Below are 19535 nucleotides of genomic sequence, written 5' to 3'. Positions count from 1 at the left end.
CCTTATAACGATACTACAAAATTGTAGTGAATAGTAAATACTCAAACTTGTTACTACGTTTTATAATTATAGATGTAAAATCTTGTTTATACACACACTAGAATATAACCATTAATGCATTTATCGGTAATTAATATATTATATCATTTTAATCTATATGATCGCGTTAAGATTTAACTATACTATCTAAAAAGAGCTTACGAGACATCTTATTGCCCATTTGAATAAATTCATGGTTCGATCCTAGTGATTGCATAAAAAAACACACACAGGAGTATTTTTCTTCACTGTTTTTTGTTTTGCAACAGGAATTAATTAATTTTGTTATTCATATGATTGGTGAGAGGAAGTACTAGTGGCTCTAGAGCCTAACATAAAAACTAAAGCAATTACAATTATGATAGCAAAATGTGGGGCCAATATTCTATATTGCTTTTAGGATTGTATATGTCGTTTTAATTTGCTTTTAGTCGGTGTAGTACGTATTCGGTACGTTTATTTTGTAAGTTTTGAATAAATAGGGACCCTATAAGAGGGTCACTTAACCCATTTATCCAATAAACTCCAACCCTTTCACTCAAAGAAATAAAAGTTTCTCTCTTTCTCCAAAACCTCTCCTCTTATTTTCTCTCTTTTATAATAACAAACTAAGATCCGAGATCCGAGTGTCGTTGGTGATTTCCGCTAACCAACAACACGGATTGATCCGAGTCAAGTCTTGAGATCCATTTAGAGGACCTACAAGTGGTATCAGAGCTTTCGGCTCGACTTTTTGTGGTTTTCGGGTTAAACTTTTCGGGTTTTGATCTTAGTTTTTGTTGGATTTGAGGTTGATTTCGTGTTACTCATCTCTTTTGGAGTCCCTTACACCTTGGAAATACACGAGAATCACTAAATCCAAGTTTTTAGTATTTTAGGTTTTTGTGTCTGAGCTCAGATTCGGCTTAAAACTCATATCTAGGCCGATTTATTGATTTTTATACTAAAGTCTTTTTGACTTTTTGGAAGTTTGGGTGCTATATTCTTAAAAGAATAAAATAAAATAAAATAAAAAATAATTCGCATCGGGTACTATAGCAGTCGCTTCCGAGGTACTGTAGCAATCGTGGGGGGCGGGGGGGGGGGGGGGGACTGTGGCAATCGCACCGCCGATCGCTTCGCACGGGGGGTACTGTAGCAAATCGTTTCGCTTCGCACGGGGGGGTACTGTAGCAACCGCTTCGCATCGGGTACTGTAGCAAACTAATGCGAAACACTGTAGCGACTCGGTACTGTAGCAACTCGGTACTGTAGCAAAAAAAAAATCTAATCGAGTTAAAAAAAAATGTCTTACGAACCTAAGCTTGGAGGAAATCTGGATATGGAAGAAAGCTCAAAGGAAATATTGAAAAGAGAATTCGACATGTTTACACATATTAAAGGAGAATCGGTTTCCTCTCACGTCAACAGATTTGAGTCACTCGTCACCAAGATGAGAAGTGTCAATATCATCAATGGTTTGTTTCAGATCAACATGAAGCTGTTGAGTTCACTGCCTTATACATGGAGCATTAATGTGGTTACCATCAAAAGAACCACAAATATGTATACCATGACACTCTCAGAGTTGGCTTCTACCATCAAGTCTTTTGTAATAATGGAAGATAAGCTCCAAATGAACAATCAGTCCAAAGAAAATAAAGTTGGGACAAGTGCTGTCGGTAAAAGTAGTCATGCATGTTCTATCATTCCCGACACATCACCAGTTGATGAGGTAAATCACAATCTTTGTTCTCAAGCATGCATCAACAAAGTCACATACTATAGATATCATTAAGACGAAGTTTTGAAAGAAAATGCAAAACTTCGTCAGTTAAATGCTGAATATGTAAAAGCTGACAAGATCTACGTTGAAAAGATTAAAACTCATCACGATGATGTAGCTAATCTTAGACTTGAAATTTTTCGAGAAAAGCATAATGTCATTAATTATAAAGACATAATTAATTATTTAAAAGAAGAAATTAAGAAATTAAAACTCGAAGTTTCTGATAAGAAAGAAAAGGAAAAACAAGTCGAAAGATTTGAGGCATCATCTGAGAAGTTAGATGATCTTATTGGAGCCCAGAGAAGTACTAATGTTAAAGCGAGGTTGGGGTACGATTACACTGTCGTACCACCACCATTCAATGATAACTACACCAGTTTCCACCACTTTAGCTATAATATTTTTCCAGAGGAAGAAATGGAATACGGGGTTGGTAGAATACCAACGCCTGTGAAATTTGTTCCTGCTGCCTCTCAAATTGCTGCTCTAGTCCCATCATCTGATAAATCTGACATCAATGTGTCTTGTGTAGCAGCTGGTGATGTAAATGGTGGTGAATGTGGGACGGTTAACCTGGGTTGTAAGCTAAAAAGAAAGTTAAAACCACGTTTTGAATCATGTGTGGATCTAACCAAAACTATTAACAATCCAGTTTGTAATAAAGTTTGTGAATCCATGTTGGGATGTTTGATGTCGGAATCAAAAACTGTATTTTGCTAAACCACTAGTGAAGACAGTTGTAATGATGTACGTAATGAAAGTGAATGTTCTTCTTCTGACTCAGATTATGAAACCGTTTGTGATGAAACTTTTGTTGAAAAATGTGTCAACGAAAGTAGGCCTGTTGAGGTGAACATATCAAGTTGTTCATCATCAAGTTGTGAGACTGAGGATAATTCATGTAAAAGCAAGTTTTTGAAAATGAAAAGACAAGTACGTCGTGTAAATATGTTCCATCAAATAAACGATCATTTTCTTAAACAACCAATCAATCAAGAAACCCTCAGTCATACAACTTCTGTGATAACAACTACTATGGTCATTATCAACAAAATTTTGTTGATCCATATTATACAAATGTGTTTTATAATCATGTTCCTTTCCATGGATCACCTTTCCCACCACACCAACCACATTACAGTTCAGATGAGTTCTTTGGCACTCTCAGGAGAAAGTGTTGTTTTGTGTGTGGTCACTCTTCTCACCTTGCAAGACATTGCAAGCACTGGTTCAAGCAACAGCTTGATATTCAAAGGTGGCTTAGTCAGTCCCCAAAAAGAGCTTTTAGTAGCCCTGATTCAAGGACTGATCAAGCTGATAGTGAACCTAGTGAAATGGATGTGAGATCCAAAATAAATAAATTAAAACACAAAAAGAAACCTTTTTGGAAAACCAAGAAGGATAAAATCAAAAAGGATCCAAAGACTGTAAAGTCTGAGGATTTACCAAAAACAGTTTCAAAAGCAAGAAAAGAGAAATCCAAAATTGCCAAAACCAAGGAACAAGTTTTTGCTTGGATTCCTAAGGATCGCTCTTCATCAAGTGAGGCTCCAACAAGAAATAAATGGTTTTCAGGAAATAAAATCAAGTTTGGTCGATTTACGGTTGACCTTCCCGGGACAAAAGTATCCCGGGAACCCATGTCTATTTGAAAGCTTAGTGCATGCAGGGTCAATCAAGGAGGACTATCAATAGTGTTAGGTACTTAGATAGTGATTGCACCCGGCATATGATGGGAGACGAACTCTTGCTATTTGATGTTAAACCATTTGATGGCAGATTCGAGTCTTTCATAAGCGACATGGGAGGACAAACTTCATGGAAAGGAAGCCTTGTTTAAATGGTTCAACAACAACTTTTCGAGCGTTTCTCAAACCAACCTCGTCCAACTGCTTCTCTCAAGTGATGGATCCAGCATCAGCTGTTGGATCTCGGTTTGAATCTCTTCAACTTTGTCAAACAATGTGATAATGCATGCTTAAGATAGTCTATCTAACAACAACTTTGCTGACCTTTTCACTAAAGCCATCGATCATACCCGATTTGAATTTCTAGTCGAATCGTTCGACATAATCAATTTTGATTAAAACAACCTATCTATCTTTTTGTATATAAGTTTGTAAATATCTTCAAATATGTCACAATTTTAGAGGAAGAAAATTGAGTTAAGTTTAACTTACCAAAAAGATTTTCAGTTTGCTTTCAAGAAAAACTAAAATAAGTCATTTGACTTAACAAAAATATTTTACTCCTATTAAAGAAAAATTTCAAAAATTCAAAAAGTATTATCCCGCTTAGAGGGAGCTCCTGCTTAGAGGGAGTCGAATATTTAAAATTTTTAAAATTTTGAGAAATTGATCCGACCATTGGAAAATGATAAGAAATTATCTCTAACGATTCTAGCACATGAAAAGAGTAGATCAAAAGCCAACAAGATCATTGTTTGATGTGTAGATAGGCTTGACAAATGAGTAAGTGTCATAGTGATATAAACTTAAATATCTTCCTATGCTAGTGGTTACACGTTATGAAGTGGTTGCCGACTCTAACTAAAGTCATATTAATGAAGGCTGAAATGCAATTAAACATGTCATACTCAAGCCTCTCTTTACCTTATCACGGTTGTCTTATGAAAAATCAGTGTCATTTTTAATTTTTATTGAGTCAAGAAAAGAGTCAAATAAAGCGTCAAGAAAAGCAAGAAAAAGAAAAATCAAGAAAAAGAGTCAGAAAAAGAGTGAGCTCTAGGAATTTTAACTTCTGCGTTATTTCTTCATTTATTTTGATTCAAGCCTTGGACTTTCTCCTGCGCGATAATATGGTATTATCCGACCTGATTGTTAAGGCCCTGAATCTTCTGCTTTGTTTTATTTTCTTTCTTTTGTTCAAGCCTTGGACTTTCTCTGCGCGATAATATGGTATTATCCGACCTGATTGTTATGGCCAGAACTTCTGCTTTATTTTAATCTTTCTAGATCGAGTTAAGTGTACAAAGTTTCAAGTGCACAAAGTCAAAGTGTCAAGTGTGTTAATAAGATTATTGTGATCAAATAAGAAAGGTTTAAGTCAAGTTGAGGTGACATGTGAAAGCAAATTAAGCCCGAGGTATGATGGAGTTTGTAATTTGTCAGATTAAATGGGGACCACACAAGCATTGTGCCTAATTGTACCTTAATGTGTCATGTTGACATCAAAATACTTGTTAAGTTTAAAGTGGACAAATTATATCTACAATCGACTTTGGGTTCTTGGCATAATAATATCCAAATAGAAGTGTGATCTAGAACGTTAACAGATAATGTGATTCCATGTTGTGATCTTTCTCAGAAAAATAATTTAGTAACGTTTTCTGTAAATATTAATGATATATAATATTAATTTCATATTTACTCCTAATCTTTTATTGTTTATTTGGATTTTGTTTTATTTTAGTTTTAACTTCAAAATGTTATGTATATATTTTCGTTATATTTAAAATATATGAAAATGCCAAAAAGATTTTAAGTTTTTATTATGTTCGTACATATTTTGTTTAACTTTGTTTCATTCAAAATCATGTGTTTTGTTGTCAAGGTCGTTCATGCAAAGTTCGTTAGAAATTGGGGACTTAAACAAATCATTTACAAGTTGAGGGATTGAAATTGGGAGGGCCTATGAACGATTTCTTCTTAACCCTCGAGAGGGTCTGTGAGTGAATCTTATCGTTCTAAGTTTTGTACAGCTATACATGGACAGGTAGATCAAGATCAAGTCTGCTTGGAGTTGCAGATGTTGAAGCACTTAAAAGAAAACGAGAACGTGAAAGTTGGTGGTTGAACCTAAAAAGGAACTGATTGTATCTAAAGACAAGGAAAGAAACCAGTCGGCTCAAGAAAGTCAACAAGAGAAAATTAGATGTCAAGCCTCCCGCATCTGATGTTTCTAAAATTTGCTGTTGCCAATCCTTCCCAGAAAATAAGATTGAAGTTCAAGTCTATAAGACTGGAAAATAAAGAACTGTTCAAGATCCAATCTGGTTCAAGATCCTGGATCAAGACAAGTACTAAGTTTCAAGAAATAAAGACGAAGCAAAGAACTTGACGATGGTTCCTCGACATACTCAATCCTAGAGGGAGATTGTAGGGCCAATATTCTATATTGTTTTTAGGATTGTATATGTCGTTTTAGTTTGCTTTTAGTCTGTGTAGTACGTACTCGGTACGTTTAGTTTGTACGTTTATTTTGTAAGTTTTGGATAAATTGGGACCCTATAAAAGGGCCACTTAACTCATTTATCCAATAAACTCCAACCCTTTCACTCAAAGAAATAAAAGTTTCTCTCTCTCTCCAAAACCTCTCCTTTTATTTTCTCTCTTTTGTAATAACAAACTAAGATCCGAGATCCGAGTGTCGTTGGTGATTTCTGCTAACCAACAACACGGATTGATCCGAGTCAAGTCTTGAGATCCATTTAGAGGACCTACACAAAATTATTAAAATAAAAATTAAGTTAATTAATATTTTCTTTAATTTCCTTGTAATTAGATTGATTAGTATTATATTTATTAAAATTTTTTGGTTGATCCCTCCTACAAATATGACAATGGAAAATACACCAAGGAGGAGAGTAACGAGGCAGAAATGGATGCATTCTTCCAGCAAACTTTAGTGTTTAATACTTTAATTATTAAGTGGGGCACAAGAACTGTGGCAGAGTTGAAGCTGGAAAAAACCCCAAAAAGGTTGCTAACCAAAACAGTCAAAACATTACTTTATTATATTTAAAAGAATTTGTTTGGGCTCTAGAAGTTATTTTAATTTTTAAGTTTAGTATGTCACCAAACATTAATTTTATAAATTTCAATACGTATTAATGTGCCATAAGAGGTATACAAAATTAGCCATATTGCTTGTTATATATATTATTCAAATACTAACAAGTCACGATAAGATGTAGATGCATGTGTCAATCATGTTGAGTTGATGAGTTATTGAATTTCAGGTTTACTGGTTGAATTCTTCAACCCTAACCTGACCCATATGTTTATATGTGTTGCGTTGTGTCAAACCCATTAAAAGTCGTATAGTGCTTCACGTCGAGTTGGTTAATGTCTATTTACAAGTATAAAAAATAACTAGTGAATCCGTAACAGTTTAAGCGATTGATTATTCCAACTCAAATAAACCTTTTAGAGGAATTTGCATTAAAAACATATACTTCGCCAAGGAATATCTGGCACTTTTACCCTAGCATCTCATACATATAATTTAGAGGAATCTCAGTTACCCGTCTAGTCTTTACGGATATACTTAGCCGTCTTTACGTTCACTTTTCATGAATAACTAATTACTTTGAAACACGGACCAACTATGTGGAATCGATTTTATTTATTTATTCTAATTTAAATAATCTGCACGCATCATTCATAGTAATTTAAAATATACTTTAAAATTACATTTATGGGAATATAATCGCATTATGCTGTAAGCGCAAGCTACGGTGTTTTTGTATCTTCTTGTGAATATAATATAATTCATGTTGGAACCAAGAATAAAGAATAAGGAATTAACAGAAACCATGACATATTATTATAATATATATTCTTGCTCTAACCCTAACACCACCTAGATTTACAAACTTTTTTTTCTTGCTCTAAACAATGCCGTAGTTAACCTTAAAACTCATAGGATCCACCAATACTCATGGCCAACTGGCACGTACCTTGTGCTAGATACTGATCTTCAAGATGTTATGATAAGAGACATGGGCAAAGCTACGTACTAGATAATGGTTAATCTTGATGGGTCAAAGCCGAGTGATCATGGAGCTAAATTTGTGGGTCTTGTTTTTAACAGGTTAAGTTATTAGCTTGTGATTTAACAAGTTCAATGATTAATTTAAATGTTCAATATAAGCTATTTTGTATTTAATTTTGGACCGGCTGACATTTTGGTGTTTGGGTGGATAGGGGGAAAACACGTGTATGTGGATTTAACAGGGGTTTCCCCTTTGGTGGGCTTAGGGAATAGTGGTTTCGCTGTCGGTCAAGCAGCATTAAAAGCTGCTTCAGGCAAGGTGGCAAAACATGAGAAGGCGTATCTTGACAATCAACATGTATTTATTCCTTTTGCTTTTGACACTTTTGGTTTCCTCGCGCCTGAAACTGTGGAGTTACTTACCCGTGTTCAGCGGGTTATGCATAGTAATGTTATGACTCCAAGATCAGCAAATGTAATTTTTAAAAGATTGGGTTTTGCAATTCAAAAGGGGTAGCGACGCAACTTGTTGCCCGTTTGCCTTCTGTTTCGATGTAATCTAAACATTTATATTTTCTTTACATAACTCTACACATAATTACAGTGATCATGTATTGATAATGAAATTTCAAGGAAATCCACATTTTTAAATGCATTTGAAGCTATAAATAAAAGCCAAGAAAATATTCGTGATGTACTCTCATCACAAATCCTTGTGTTGTGCATGCAACTTGTAGTCTTATAAATTGATTATCATGTCAACCGACCCCGATATTTTTGAACGCGGTCGTCCAACGAAGTCTTTAAACTTTCATAGAAATGATTAAGTTATATGTGTTGGATTTGAAAAACTAAGTGAAAAGCAAAAATAATCATCAAATTTGATTTAAGTACATCCACTTATTCTTTATAAGTAGTTATCGAAAGTTCATTACCTTTTCGTGGTAATAATCACATCAAATCCTTGTTACAACTCTTAGTTTTACCGTTTGCAACAACTAACTATCATTATATACCTGACACGAAACAGAAACTCAGACGTCAAGTTATATAAAAATCTAAGTGTCGACAAAACCGGTAACTTAAAAAGAGTTTGGACCCGTCACCGGCAAGAAATGTTTTAAGTACTTACCATTAATACAGCATCCCATAAAGGTTAATTAGATTTCAGATAACTTTGGAGTTTAATTATTATGTGGGGTAGAAGAACTATGTCATGTTGAAGATGAAACAAAACATCAAAAAAGTTGCTCCAGAAAACAGCCAAATTCTTCATTTGTTAATTAGCAACGAATTTGTCACATCTTACTACTTACAGTTCCACTTTTCCCGAAAAGATTCTCTAAGTACCTTTCACTTTCCCTCAAACTAAGATATAGACTGACCACCTCCTTTCTGTCTCTCCTCTTTAGTTATTAATCTGATTCTTGTTCCATCATCAATTATGGATCAATCAAGATATTGGATCCAAAAGGACCAACCTTGTTTGAATCCTCATGTCTTATCTTCGTTCGGCGATTCGTGGGAAGAACAAGCATTCGCTGAAGATGCGACCGGGGCACTTGGAGGGTGTGTATGGCCTCCAAGATCTTACACTTGTAGCTTTTGTAGAAGAGAGTTTAGGTCAGCTCAAGCTCTTGGTGGCCACATGAATGTTCATAGGAGAGATAGAGCTAGACTCAAGAAGGTTTCAAGTTCAAACAATAATAATCATAATCAAGTTCTTGATCTACCTCCTACATCTTTTGATATATGTTTGTTACAAAACCCTAACCCTAATCTGGAATTGGATCATGATCATCCTCTATATTCATCTTCTTCTTCGAAACCGCCCACTCTTTCGATTATTCGTCCTTTTAGTTACTCTTTTGGTCAAGATCATCAAAAGGGTACCCCTGTATTATCATGCTCCAAGTTTGAATTACCTCAAAAAAGATTTCATATACCCTATTCAGGAGATGCTCATCAGGATAAGGGTAGTACTACAAAAGTTGTTCAGTCGAATTCACTAGTTAGAAAAAGATGTGATGACAAGAAGGATGATGAAGATGAATGTTTAATCTTTAAAAAGAGGCGAATAGATGATCATCAAGGCGGTGTACAATCTTTCTTTCCGAAAAAAAGTAATCTGGTAAATGGTGATGAAGCTGAATCAGTGGTGCCACTTGAAGGAAGCACAAACTCAAGTTTGGAAACTTTGGATCTTGAGTTAAGGCTAGGTGATCTTCGGCCTTGATCGATAAGGTGATGTGTGCAGAAGCTGTGTTTGATAAATGTTGTTGCTTCTTCCTTTTGTTTTAACTTTTAGTCCATTTGATTAAAGATTTGAGGGCAAGTCTTCTTTGTTGAGGATGATAACAATCAGCCATGTGAGTGTAACAAGATATACATGTAATTTACATGAATATTAATTGATTGAACTTTTTGTATATTGAATTCCATGCTATAAAGTAATTTTTTTTTGGATTAATAGTTGGTTTATGATTTAGCTAAATACTTCTAGATGTCTTGTGAAAATCCTTATATATCTAGATCACTTCACTGCCCCTTCAAACGAACTCATTTTGGAGTTCGCTGGTGTGACAAGCGAACTCGTCAAATGCCTCAAGCAAACTATATATAGTTTTTCACTGAGGCTAACTCATCATTTACAGCTTTTCACCAAAGTACTTTATGGAGTTCGTTTGCCACCCAAGCACACTTGACTACTTTAATTGTCTGAAAGCACAAGGACTTTCAGAAAACGCGTAGAACTTAGCTACTCCAAAGTGTGTTTTCCTTCATTTCTATCAATCTGTTTTATCTTCAAAAATAAAACCATGTATTTTCACTTTTCCAGATCATATATAGGCCACGATCGCGTTGTTCGTATGCTAAATTTAATCCAGTAGGACATACATTGCATTTTAAAATAACTAGGATTGAGATACGAAAAGACCATGGTCTTATATATTTGGTCCACCATTCTTGTATTCTAGGTTCTGTTAATTTGGTAGAAGATGACAATGAGATATGTAACCATATATTGATACGTTTGCATATGTAATGAGATGCACAAAAAAAGAAAGTAAAGATGGAGGGAAAATGATATAAACAGATGGGACAGAAAGTAGGGTAATGTGGTTTCTAATTTGTTCCTTAAGTAAATTATTTAGTCGACATGCATTACTGTATATGAATTTCTTATAATTGATAGCTCGACCATGAAAAATAAGCCGAAATTTGGGGTTTCAAATATTTTTATGGCTTGATTCTATTGATTCTTACTACCTGGTAATAACGTACTCTCATATCTCATCAGTCTCATAAACTCTATTGAGATTATGATTTTGTGCCTTTAAAATCGTATATAAAAATGTGTGTCATAATATTCCCGCATTGTAGCATATGCTAAACCGATTTTTTTTTCTTTTTTTAACAAAATGGGACTCTGATTTTAGAACCCGATTTGATATATAAAAATTGATTCAGCCATGTTTCTAACAAAACAAGTACTTAAAATTCAAATTTGCACAAATCTGTTTCTAAATAGTTTAGCCAAACGGAATACATTCCCATAAGATACGAACTATATATATTTTTTGTCTGTGGTGAGAGTATATACACTTCTCTTATGAAGGTAGACCACGCTTAACTATATATTTGATATATATTTAACAAGCGTTTCTTTTGAAGCTGTGAATGTCGATTGAAGAGTGAAGACTCAAACATCACTCGCAATGCTTATGGTTTATACGAGTGGCTATGCTTATAGTTATTACCGTATGATGTGTTTGTACTTTGTACAATTGTAGGTGGTGTTTGATTCATATAATGGAAGCTAGAAAGAGCAAGGTAGACACTACTTTAGTTACATAATTAAGTCACCACAAAAGGACCTAGTATCACCAACGCCATGATCCGTGCCTCCGTGGAGTTACCATGGTATTGACAAATGGAAATATGATCATGGGTAATCTAATTTTCAAAAAGAAACTAATGGAAGATAAACATACGGATCCTTCAAAGCTCACTTCTAACCTTTTTAGAAGTTTTTGTTGTCGTCCATAAGAGTTTCGTTAATTGGTTAATACCGTCAAATAGGATCCGGAAGTGATATTCTGTCCGTGATACTCTTTTCCAGTAGTGGGTAACTCATCATACTTTAAGTAAAAGTATAATAATTTATTCAAATTTCATGATATTTTATTTAAATATGGGTATGTGGTATAATGTACATACATGTGTATATAAGAAACTCATGACAACTAGAGTTTTGAAGGCTTTTTGGTTTGAGTTCTCCAACTTGTATTATGAATCTTTTGGCAAGTATCAAATCTTTTTATGACATTAGTTGTTTGTATGTATAAAGACAAATATGTCAATAATCAATTTGTAAACCTGGCAATCTGAAATGAAGACACATTTGGCCTCGTTCCAAACACAACATGTTACCTCTTTCCCTAGAACTCTTTGTTGGACTCCAAATTGTCAATAGATAATCTCACTTAGAATATAATCATCAGACCCTATAATGTTTGGGGAAATGGTATCTATATATTAAATAATTTTATTTTGACGTATTATATATTATGCTAGAATGTAAAGTTGTAACTCTAACTTCATGCTTGTCGCTTGTGTACCAATTATTGACGTGACTATATATGCCTTTTTAATTGAAAAAAAATTATATTCTCTACTTGCATTTATACATCCTTGTTTCAGACAAGTTAATTTAAACCTTAATTATAATCTATTTTATGCTCACCTATCTTACAAATGCATTTGCGATCGCGTCTTTATTTATTCTCGTGCTTTCTCTTATAAATTAATATAAGAGCAGTAGTAGCTTTTATTAGTTTACCTTTTGCATTTTTTTTTGTTTGTCGAGATCCGTCAGGAGTATTATGTTAATAAATATCCATCAGGGATACTTCTTTGTTTAGCAGTGTATCAATAAATAAAAAGAAATCTGAGTTTTTAATATACGTCCATGATGTTGAAAATCATTTGACAAATCTCCGACTTCTGAACATTAAATTTCCTTTTCTAAAAATCCACTAGAACATAAACGATGGGTGAGTTGTTCTGATGTTATTTTCAAGCTAGATAGGTTATTTCAAACTGTAACTGTATATTACATGTCGCTTTATGTGTATCAGTGTATGTGTAATTATTCATCATTGATATGTATTTTGTTATATATGTGTGGCCCCAAAGACCCGTCGTGTTAAACTAAAATTCAAACTCTCACAATCAAATCACCAACTTCCATTATTTTTGCATAATTTATATTTACTAAATGATCACCAAACTTTTTCGCAATTTGCCTACCTTATTGAATACTGTATGGGTTTTATTATTATTTTCTAAATTCTTGTATTACTTCATAATTAAATACTTCCATCTGTATTATCAAACATAATGCTTAAAAAAACACAAAAATACGTAAACAATCATGAATTTATGTGTAAAATTATACACGTGAGTGTACATGTATACAATATGTATATAAATACACACATACTGTCATACTGATATACACGATACGATCCTTTGTAAAAGAATATATGATTTTAGTATGTATATATGGAAGCACAAGGAAATTGTTGTTTTGCTTTAGAGCTACTAGGTTACTTATAGCGTTAACATTACTATATCTTATCTTACTCTAATAAAGTAAAAAATAATAAATCGTAAGTGTCAAATTCATATTCAATTATAGCATAATTTTCCTTTCTAATCTTCTAATCTCCTTCATTCTAACTATCCGAGGGTCATGAGTTAAAATTATTTTGACAATTGAGTTATAAAATAGCCAATTTTCCTTCATAATCTTCTAATCTCTCGGCTCATTCATCCTAGTTATCTATAGGTCATGAGTGAAAACCATTTTGACAATTGATCGAGTTATAAAATAGTCAGGAAATTAAAAGTAAAATATTAATTAAAGATCAAACAAATAGAAATATAAACTTTATACCAATAGAAAATAGACAAGAACAATTTTTCTAGGGTCGGTTTGTTCTTCGATGTCCAGTTTTTTCCCATGGACACTATATGTTGCTTTATCTAGGCCGGGTAACTAACTGACGCAGTCTAAAATTGTTAATATTATATTAGATGGGAATACTTGTAATAAAACAATAAATGTGGTATATAAAGATATTTCTCAAAATTTGAGATTCTAGATTTTTTATTGTGTGTACTTTATCATTTCTTTATTACCTTCAATTTTGTTCCTTTATTTTAAATAACGGGTTTTATTTATTTTTATCATTTGACAAATCTCATGTAATACACGGGTTTAAAAGTTAGTATAATATATTTCATAATAATTGCATGTTGGTTATTCGTTGGACCTTCAACGATAGACAAATCTCTTGTTGTCTCTAAGTAAAAAATGTCGTTTGTGATCCACCTTCAATGTCCATATAGAAAAGAGGACTTTTTAGTGGCAAGTTATTTCATCGAAAAACACTCGTCACTTAAAGGATATATACTAAAATGAGGTGTTTATTATGCATGTTGTGCCCTTTTTTTTCGTTACTAAATTCTGTCACGCTAGGCAATATCATTAAAGATTAAAGTTTTGAGAGCCAAGCACTCGATCATAAGCTTGAGTTGCAATGGACAATCATTGGGTCATCAATATGAACCACTCAGTCACCTAGGCATCCATCTCATTACGATAATTTCATTCATACAATATAATTGTTTATGTCCATTCATATAATTTCATTCATATAGTACGGCATTTGATCCGTTGTTACAATTTCGTCCATGTCTTACGAGGCTTTTGTAGCCCATTCGCTTCTGTCTAAATCTATACCTAATAGATAAGTAACTATACATCGCCATGTGCCACAATTTTATGAGCTTAACTTACATTTTCCCGCTTCTTTAATTTCACTTTTCACCTCTTCACAATATACAAATTTATAACTTGCGAGAAAATCCATAATGTTTAATATTCTTGTTTCAATCCTTCTAATACGCGGTTTCTATCCTGGTGATTTATATAATATATTTAAAAATATATATGAGAAATTATTTTTAGAGAGCTAAGATAAGAGTGGATATTATATTATAGTTTTGTAGATTGGAGATTTAAGATAATAGCCATACATGTTTGTGGGTTGTTTTGTGGCATCGATAAATACCCTGCACGTATCATTCATACTAACTTATTTAAAATTTATTAACATTGATGGGAATATAATCGCATCAGAGCTACGTTAGTTTTGTATTTCTTGTGAATATAATACAATTCATGTTGTAACCAAGAAAAAAAGAATAAGGAATGAACGGAAACCCTGTCATATATAATAATATTCACAATATTTTTTTATGTACAATTTAATATATAATATTATATTTACCTATAGAACCATAATATAGAATATACACATTCAAAATTGCATATTTATTTATTCATACTATTAAATAGAAGTACGTATAAATACGATGCATGAATATGATTCTCCTTAAAAATAATATGACATAAAACTCTCATAACCTAAGTTAACCAAACTTTAAAACCCATCATTCTTAACACGTTAAAATTTAAAGAAGACGCGAATTCTATGACTACTTTTTATTTGAGAAGACATATTTCATTATAGTACCCATTACCCAAGTTTCTTTACATTTTTAGTTATACTAAAATCCAATCATGAATTCATTTATTTTTGTAATTGCTTTCTTAGATGTTAAAAGAAAGATAAATTAAATTATGAAACATGTATCAATCTTTCTTAATTCTTACTATTTAGTGATTATTCTTTTGATATAACCCAAGTATGATGGAATAGCACGTAAAAAAAACCTAATAATGAATTAAGAAATTAATTTTACTATTTTTCCATTTAAATCGTCAACTTAAAATAAATAATCACTAAATATTACTGAATTTCATATATATTCATCTTTAAAAAGATTAACATTTTATAAAAAAAATAATAATAATAATTACAACAATGGACAAATAATGAAATAAACATGGTTATTGTTTTTATAACTTATTTTGAAAATAAATTGTATAAATGCCATATAAAAATGTGTATATTTGATATTATGATTATAGACCGACAAAATATTATGTAACTACCCTATCATTTATCGATAAGTGTATTTAGTGAATAAAATATATATTTTTTTCTTGTTTATTACAATTAGGACAAGTTTAGGCAGCTTAACAACTCAAAATGGTTTTAAATTAAAGAATGGCCATAGATAAAGATATGACGGGTGGATAATGTTATATATGCATAGAGAGACAACGATAGTTTTATAACACAACAAAATATAACAAACACGAAAATATATTAATAAACAAGAATGACTAATGTTTAATCATCCCATCACATCACAAGCAACTCAAATGAATGAATTGACTGATGTTTTGACATAAATGGAAATAGTAAACGTTGAAGCTAAGACTGAATTATGAAAGTCTTGAATCTTGATTGATTTATGAAAAAGGTAAACATAAACATCATCATGTCATATTTCACCATCCCATAGTTCCTCAAGGGTCTTGTAGGAACCATGAGTCTCATTCACAAAAGAAGTTCCTCTCAGCAGTCTGGCCTGCAAAAAATAGATATTATATTTAAAACTTTATATACAAAATTGAACTCGCAGTATCAATTTCAACACGTTTATGTGAAAGCATGTCGATTTGGGATTTACTTTGACGGTAGCAAGTCGAACGAGTAGATTTTAAAAACTCAACTAAAAGATTGTGCAATAGTAAGTGTTATTAACCGGATTTTATTCAACAATTTAAAAAAGAAGATCATTATTGTGATAATAGTTTTACAATCATATTTAATTTTATTAATCATGGCAAATTCCATAGAGCAACCATGTACTTTGCAAAATGGTCCAATTTGGTAACTAAACTTATCACAATGAACTGGTTTGAGAATGTTACATGCTAATTATTTTTTCACAGTTCACCCTATAATGAACATATTAGCCCATTTCAAAAAATTTAATTACCAGATTGGAACTTGCCCTGTTTATAATTTACAAGGTCTAAAAGTAAGACAAACAAATTGTTAACGAGTCGAGCTTGCCTCGTTTGATTTACAAGAGCTCAAGTTTGAGCTCGGCTCATTTTGAAATCTATTTATTTCAGAGGCCCGAGCAGCTCATGAGTAATTCTTCAAGCTTGAGCTCAGCTTGTCTTGTTTATCATTTATTAATTATTTTTTATGTATTTTAATTATAACTTTTATATATAGTGTGATATATATTATTTTTTTAATTTATATCATAATTTTATATATAATAACTATTATTATATAACTACATCTTTTATATATTATATAGAAAATAGGCCCGCGAGCCAACTCGTGTTCAAACTCATTCATTAATCATGCTTAATTTTAGGCTCGAGCACGTTTAAGCTCGGCTCGGTTCGAGCTTTTAGCGAACCGATCTCGAGTAGCTCACAGGCAAGTTGGCTTAATTACGCCCCTAGTTCAACCCAAGCCAGCCCGTTTTGACCTGTTATCCGTCTTGTTTGACCCGCTCAACCTGCCCTCTTTGCAGCATACAAGGATAACAGAAAGCAAGCATACCTGCTCAATCTCAGAAGAGATTTTAGTGAACAAGTCATCAGGAATTGACCAGCCAAACACATCAAAATTTTCTTTGATTCGGGCTTCACTTGTGCTCTTGGGAAGTATACTATGACCCATTTGTAGGCCCCACCAGAGAGCAACCTGAGCTGGCGTTTTTCCCAGTTTCTCAGCTACTGAAGCTAAAACCGGGCTTTTTAGTACATCACTTTTGATAAATGTGGTTCCTGGTGAACCAAGTGGTGAATATCCCTACATATATATGGAAAACATTACTTTTGATAACTTGTTAATGTTATAAATCATATCATATAAGTAATATATGTTGTTATTATATGTACATATATATGAAGTTTGTTATTTAATTTAAATGACCAAGCAGACCCAGGTAGGTCTGTAAACAAACCGAACTTCCACGAAAGACGCTTGTTCATGCTCATCCATTTAACTTTAACCGAATAAATAGCGAACACAAACATTAAACGAACAGATTTTCTTGTTCAAGTTCTTTCTTAAAGAAACTGAACGTGTTTGTTTTTGTTATGTTATGCTCGTTCTTTCATATCTGAACGAACATCAGCGAGCGCAAGTGAACGAAAAATATAAATTGCGTTCTTGTTCGTTTGTTCAGTTTGTTAGCCGATTACCAATTACATGGCAGGCCAACTGGTATTTATAAATATGTAACCGAATGAACATGAATGAACAAAGAAAAACGCATGCTCACAAATGTAAATGAGCAAGCATAAGCGAATGCTCATGTTCGTTCATTTAATTAAATGAACATTTTTTTATGTTCATGTTCTGATGTTCATTAGTTTATTAAATAAACAAACATCCAAAACTCACAGAAAGGTGAACGCCTTTTAATTTGCAGAAGTCTCTAAGCTTAGTTTGCTTCCATGAAGGATGGCATTCCACCTGGTTGACTGCTGGTGGTACCCGGGCTACATCCAACAAGCTTTCCAACTTTTTGGTTGAAAAATTGCTAACACCAATCGCGCGTGCTTTCCCAGAATCGTACAGTTTTTCCATTGCTTTCCATGTATTTGGAATATCTACTGGAACAAGATTCTTGGGTTTAAACCCCTCAGATCCCTTCTTCATCTTTACGGGCCAGTGAATCTTCAATATGAATAAGTAACAAAAAATTATTTAAAAGAATACAAAAACTTCACCAAACATGAATCCAAACACCCCACCAAGCGTTCGCTAAACAGTACGTGAATCGTTCAACAGGAAGCCATTTATTTAACAAACGAATGAACATGAACAAAAAAAAATTGTTCATTTAGTTAAACGAGCGAACATAAGCAAAAAAATTTGTTCATTTAGTTAAACGAACGAACATGAACACATGTCTCGTTCATTGATTTATGATCGTGAACGTAAAACTCGTTTATGTACGTTCGTTTACCTTCATTTATGTTAGTTAGTTTACGTGTGTATAAGTTCATCCATGAACCATTTGAAAGGAGGTTTTTATGTTCGTTTTTAATAAAGAACGAACATGAGCACATTTCTTGTTCGTTCGCTCACTTAAATTCGCTTATTTTTGTTCATCTATTCATTCGTTTACGTTTGTGAACAATTCGTTTATATTATTTAAAAACGGGCATAAACGAACATGAACAAGAAAAGCCCATTCGTTTAGTCATTCGTGTTCAATCGTTTGTTCAGTTAAAGTTAAATGAACGAACACGAACATGTTCTGTTCGTGTTCATTTACAGGCCTAACCCTAATTCAAGTAACTCATACATACAAGATACAAATCAAGATAATCAAGCTGCAGATCGTTTAACGTTCTGTCTAATGCAACAGGTACATCTTCTGGTTCATGATCACGACACCTGCAGATAATATTAAATTATTAACTTAACATTATCATGCACGCATGCAAATTCAAAAATATAGATATCAATGAATTTTACAAACCAGAGCTTAGAAGTGATCCACAAATCTTCTTGTTTGACTACATTATCTTGAAACAGCTTCTTCAAAACAGACCCAATCTGATAAACATATAACAGATATCAACATTTTAAACTATTAGCAACTGAAAAAATACAACTTTGGTGAATAAAAGCAAGAAACTGTGTACCTCCTTCTCATTGCCATAAATTTGTGCACAATCAATGTGTCTGTACCCCATCTACATGCATTTACTTGTAAAAAAATATAACTGTAATGTTACATTATGTTGTGATACTGTGAAACACTGTTCTGCATGCATCAAATCTATTTGATTTCAACTTCAAGTATCAATATGTTTTCTATAGCAATAAAACACTAAGTTCAAAACAGTTAACATATTCAACCAATTAATTTTGACCCGTTTGCCAGTTCATTTTGAACCGTTCAAACACAAATGTGTTGAAATTGCAACCTATGTTCTTAGATCCAAAACAGTTCATGTGCATAA

The 19535-nt window shown here is 32.9% G+C and overlaps 2 protein-coding genes across 2 annotated transcripts; one reads left to right on the top strand and one right to left on the bottom strand.

Moving 5' to 3' along the window:
- The first annotated feature begins 8987 nt into the window (after window positions 1–8987).
- On the top strand, window positions 8988–10219 carry LOC143587891 (zinc finger protein 10-like). Its single transcript, XM_077069054.1, has one exon. The coding sequence runs from the start codon at window positions 8988–8990 to the stop codon at window positions 9777–9779; it is 792 nt and encodes a 263-aa protein (XP_076925169.1). The 3' UTR covers window positions 9780–10219.
- A 5699-nt stretch (window positions 10220–15918) lies between these two features.
- LOC143587890 (NADPH-dependent aldo-keto reductase, chloroplastic-like) lies at window positions 15919–19265 on the bottom strand. The gene is made up of 6 exons (XM_077069053.1): window positions 19215–19265; window positions 19049–19125; window positions 18876–18963; window positions 17962–18237; window positions 17113–17364; window positions 15919–16114 (listed from the first exon to the last, which is right to left on the bottom strand). Exons 1-6 carry the CDS (start codon window positions 19263–19265, stop codon window positions 16028–16030), a joined length of 831 nt encoding a protein of 276 aa, XP_076925168.1. The 3' UTR covers window positions 15919–16027.
- Window positions 19266–19535: the final 270 nt, after the last annotated feature.

The sequence above is a fragment of the Bidens hawaiensis genome, unplaced genomic scaffold, assembly GCF_021521415.1.
Source record: "Bidens hawaiensis isolate Kalapana, Puna unplaced genomic scaffold, B.hawaiensis_p1.1 tig00035914_1, whole genome shotgun sequence".
NCBI classification, from domain to species: Eukaryota; Viridiplantae; Streptophyta; class Magnoliopsida; order Asterales; family Asteraceae; genus Bidens; species Bidens hawaiensis.
The sequence above is the reverse complement of the archived record's forward strand: the minus strand, read 5'-3'. Positions and strand labels throughout refer to the sequence as shown.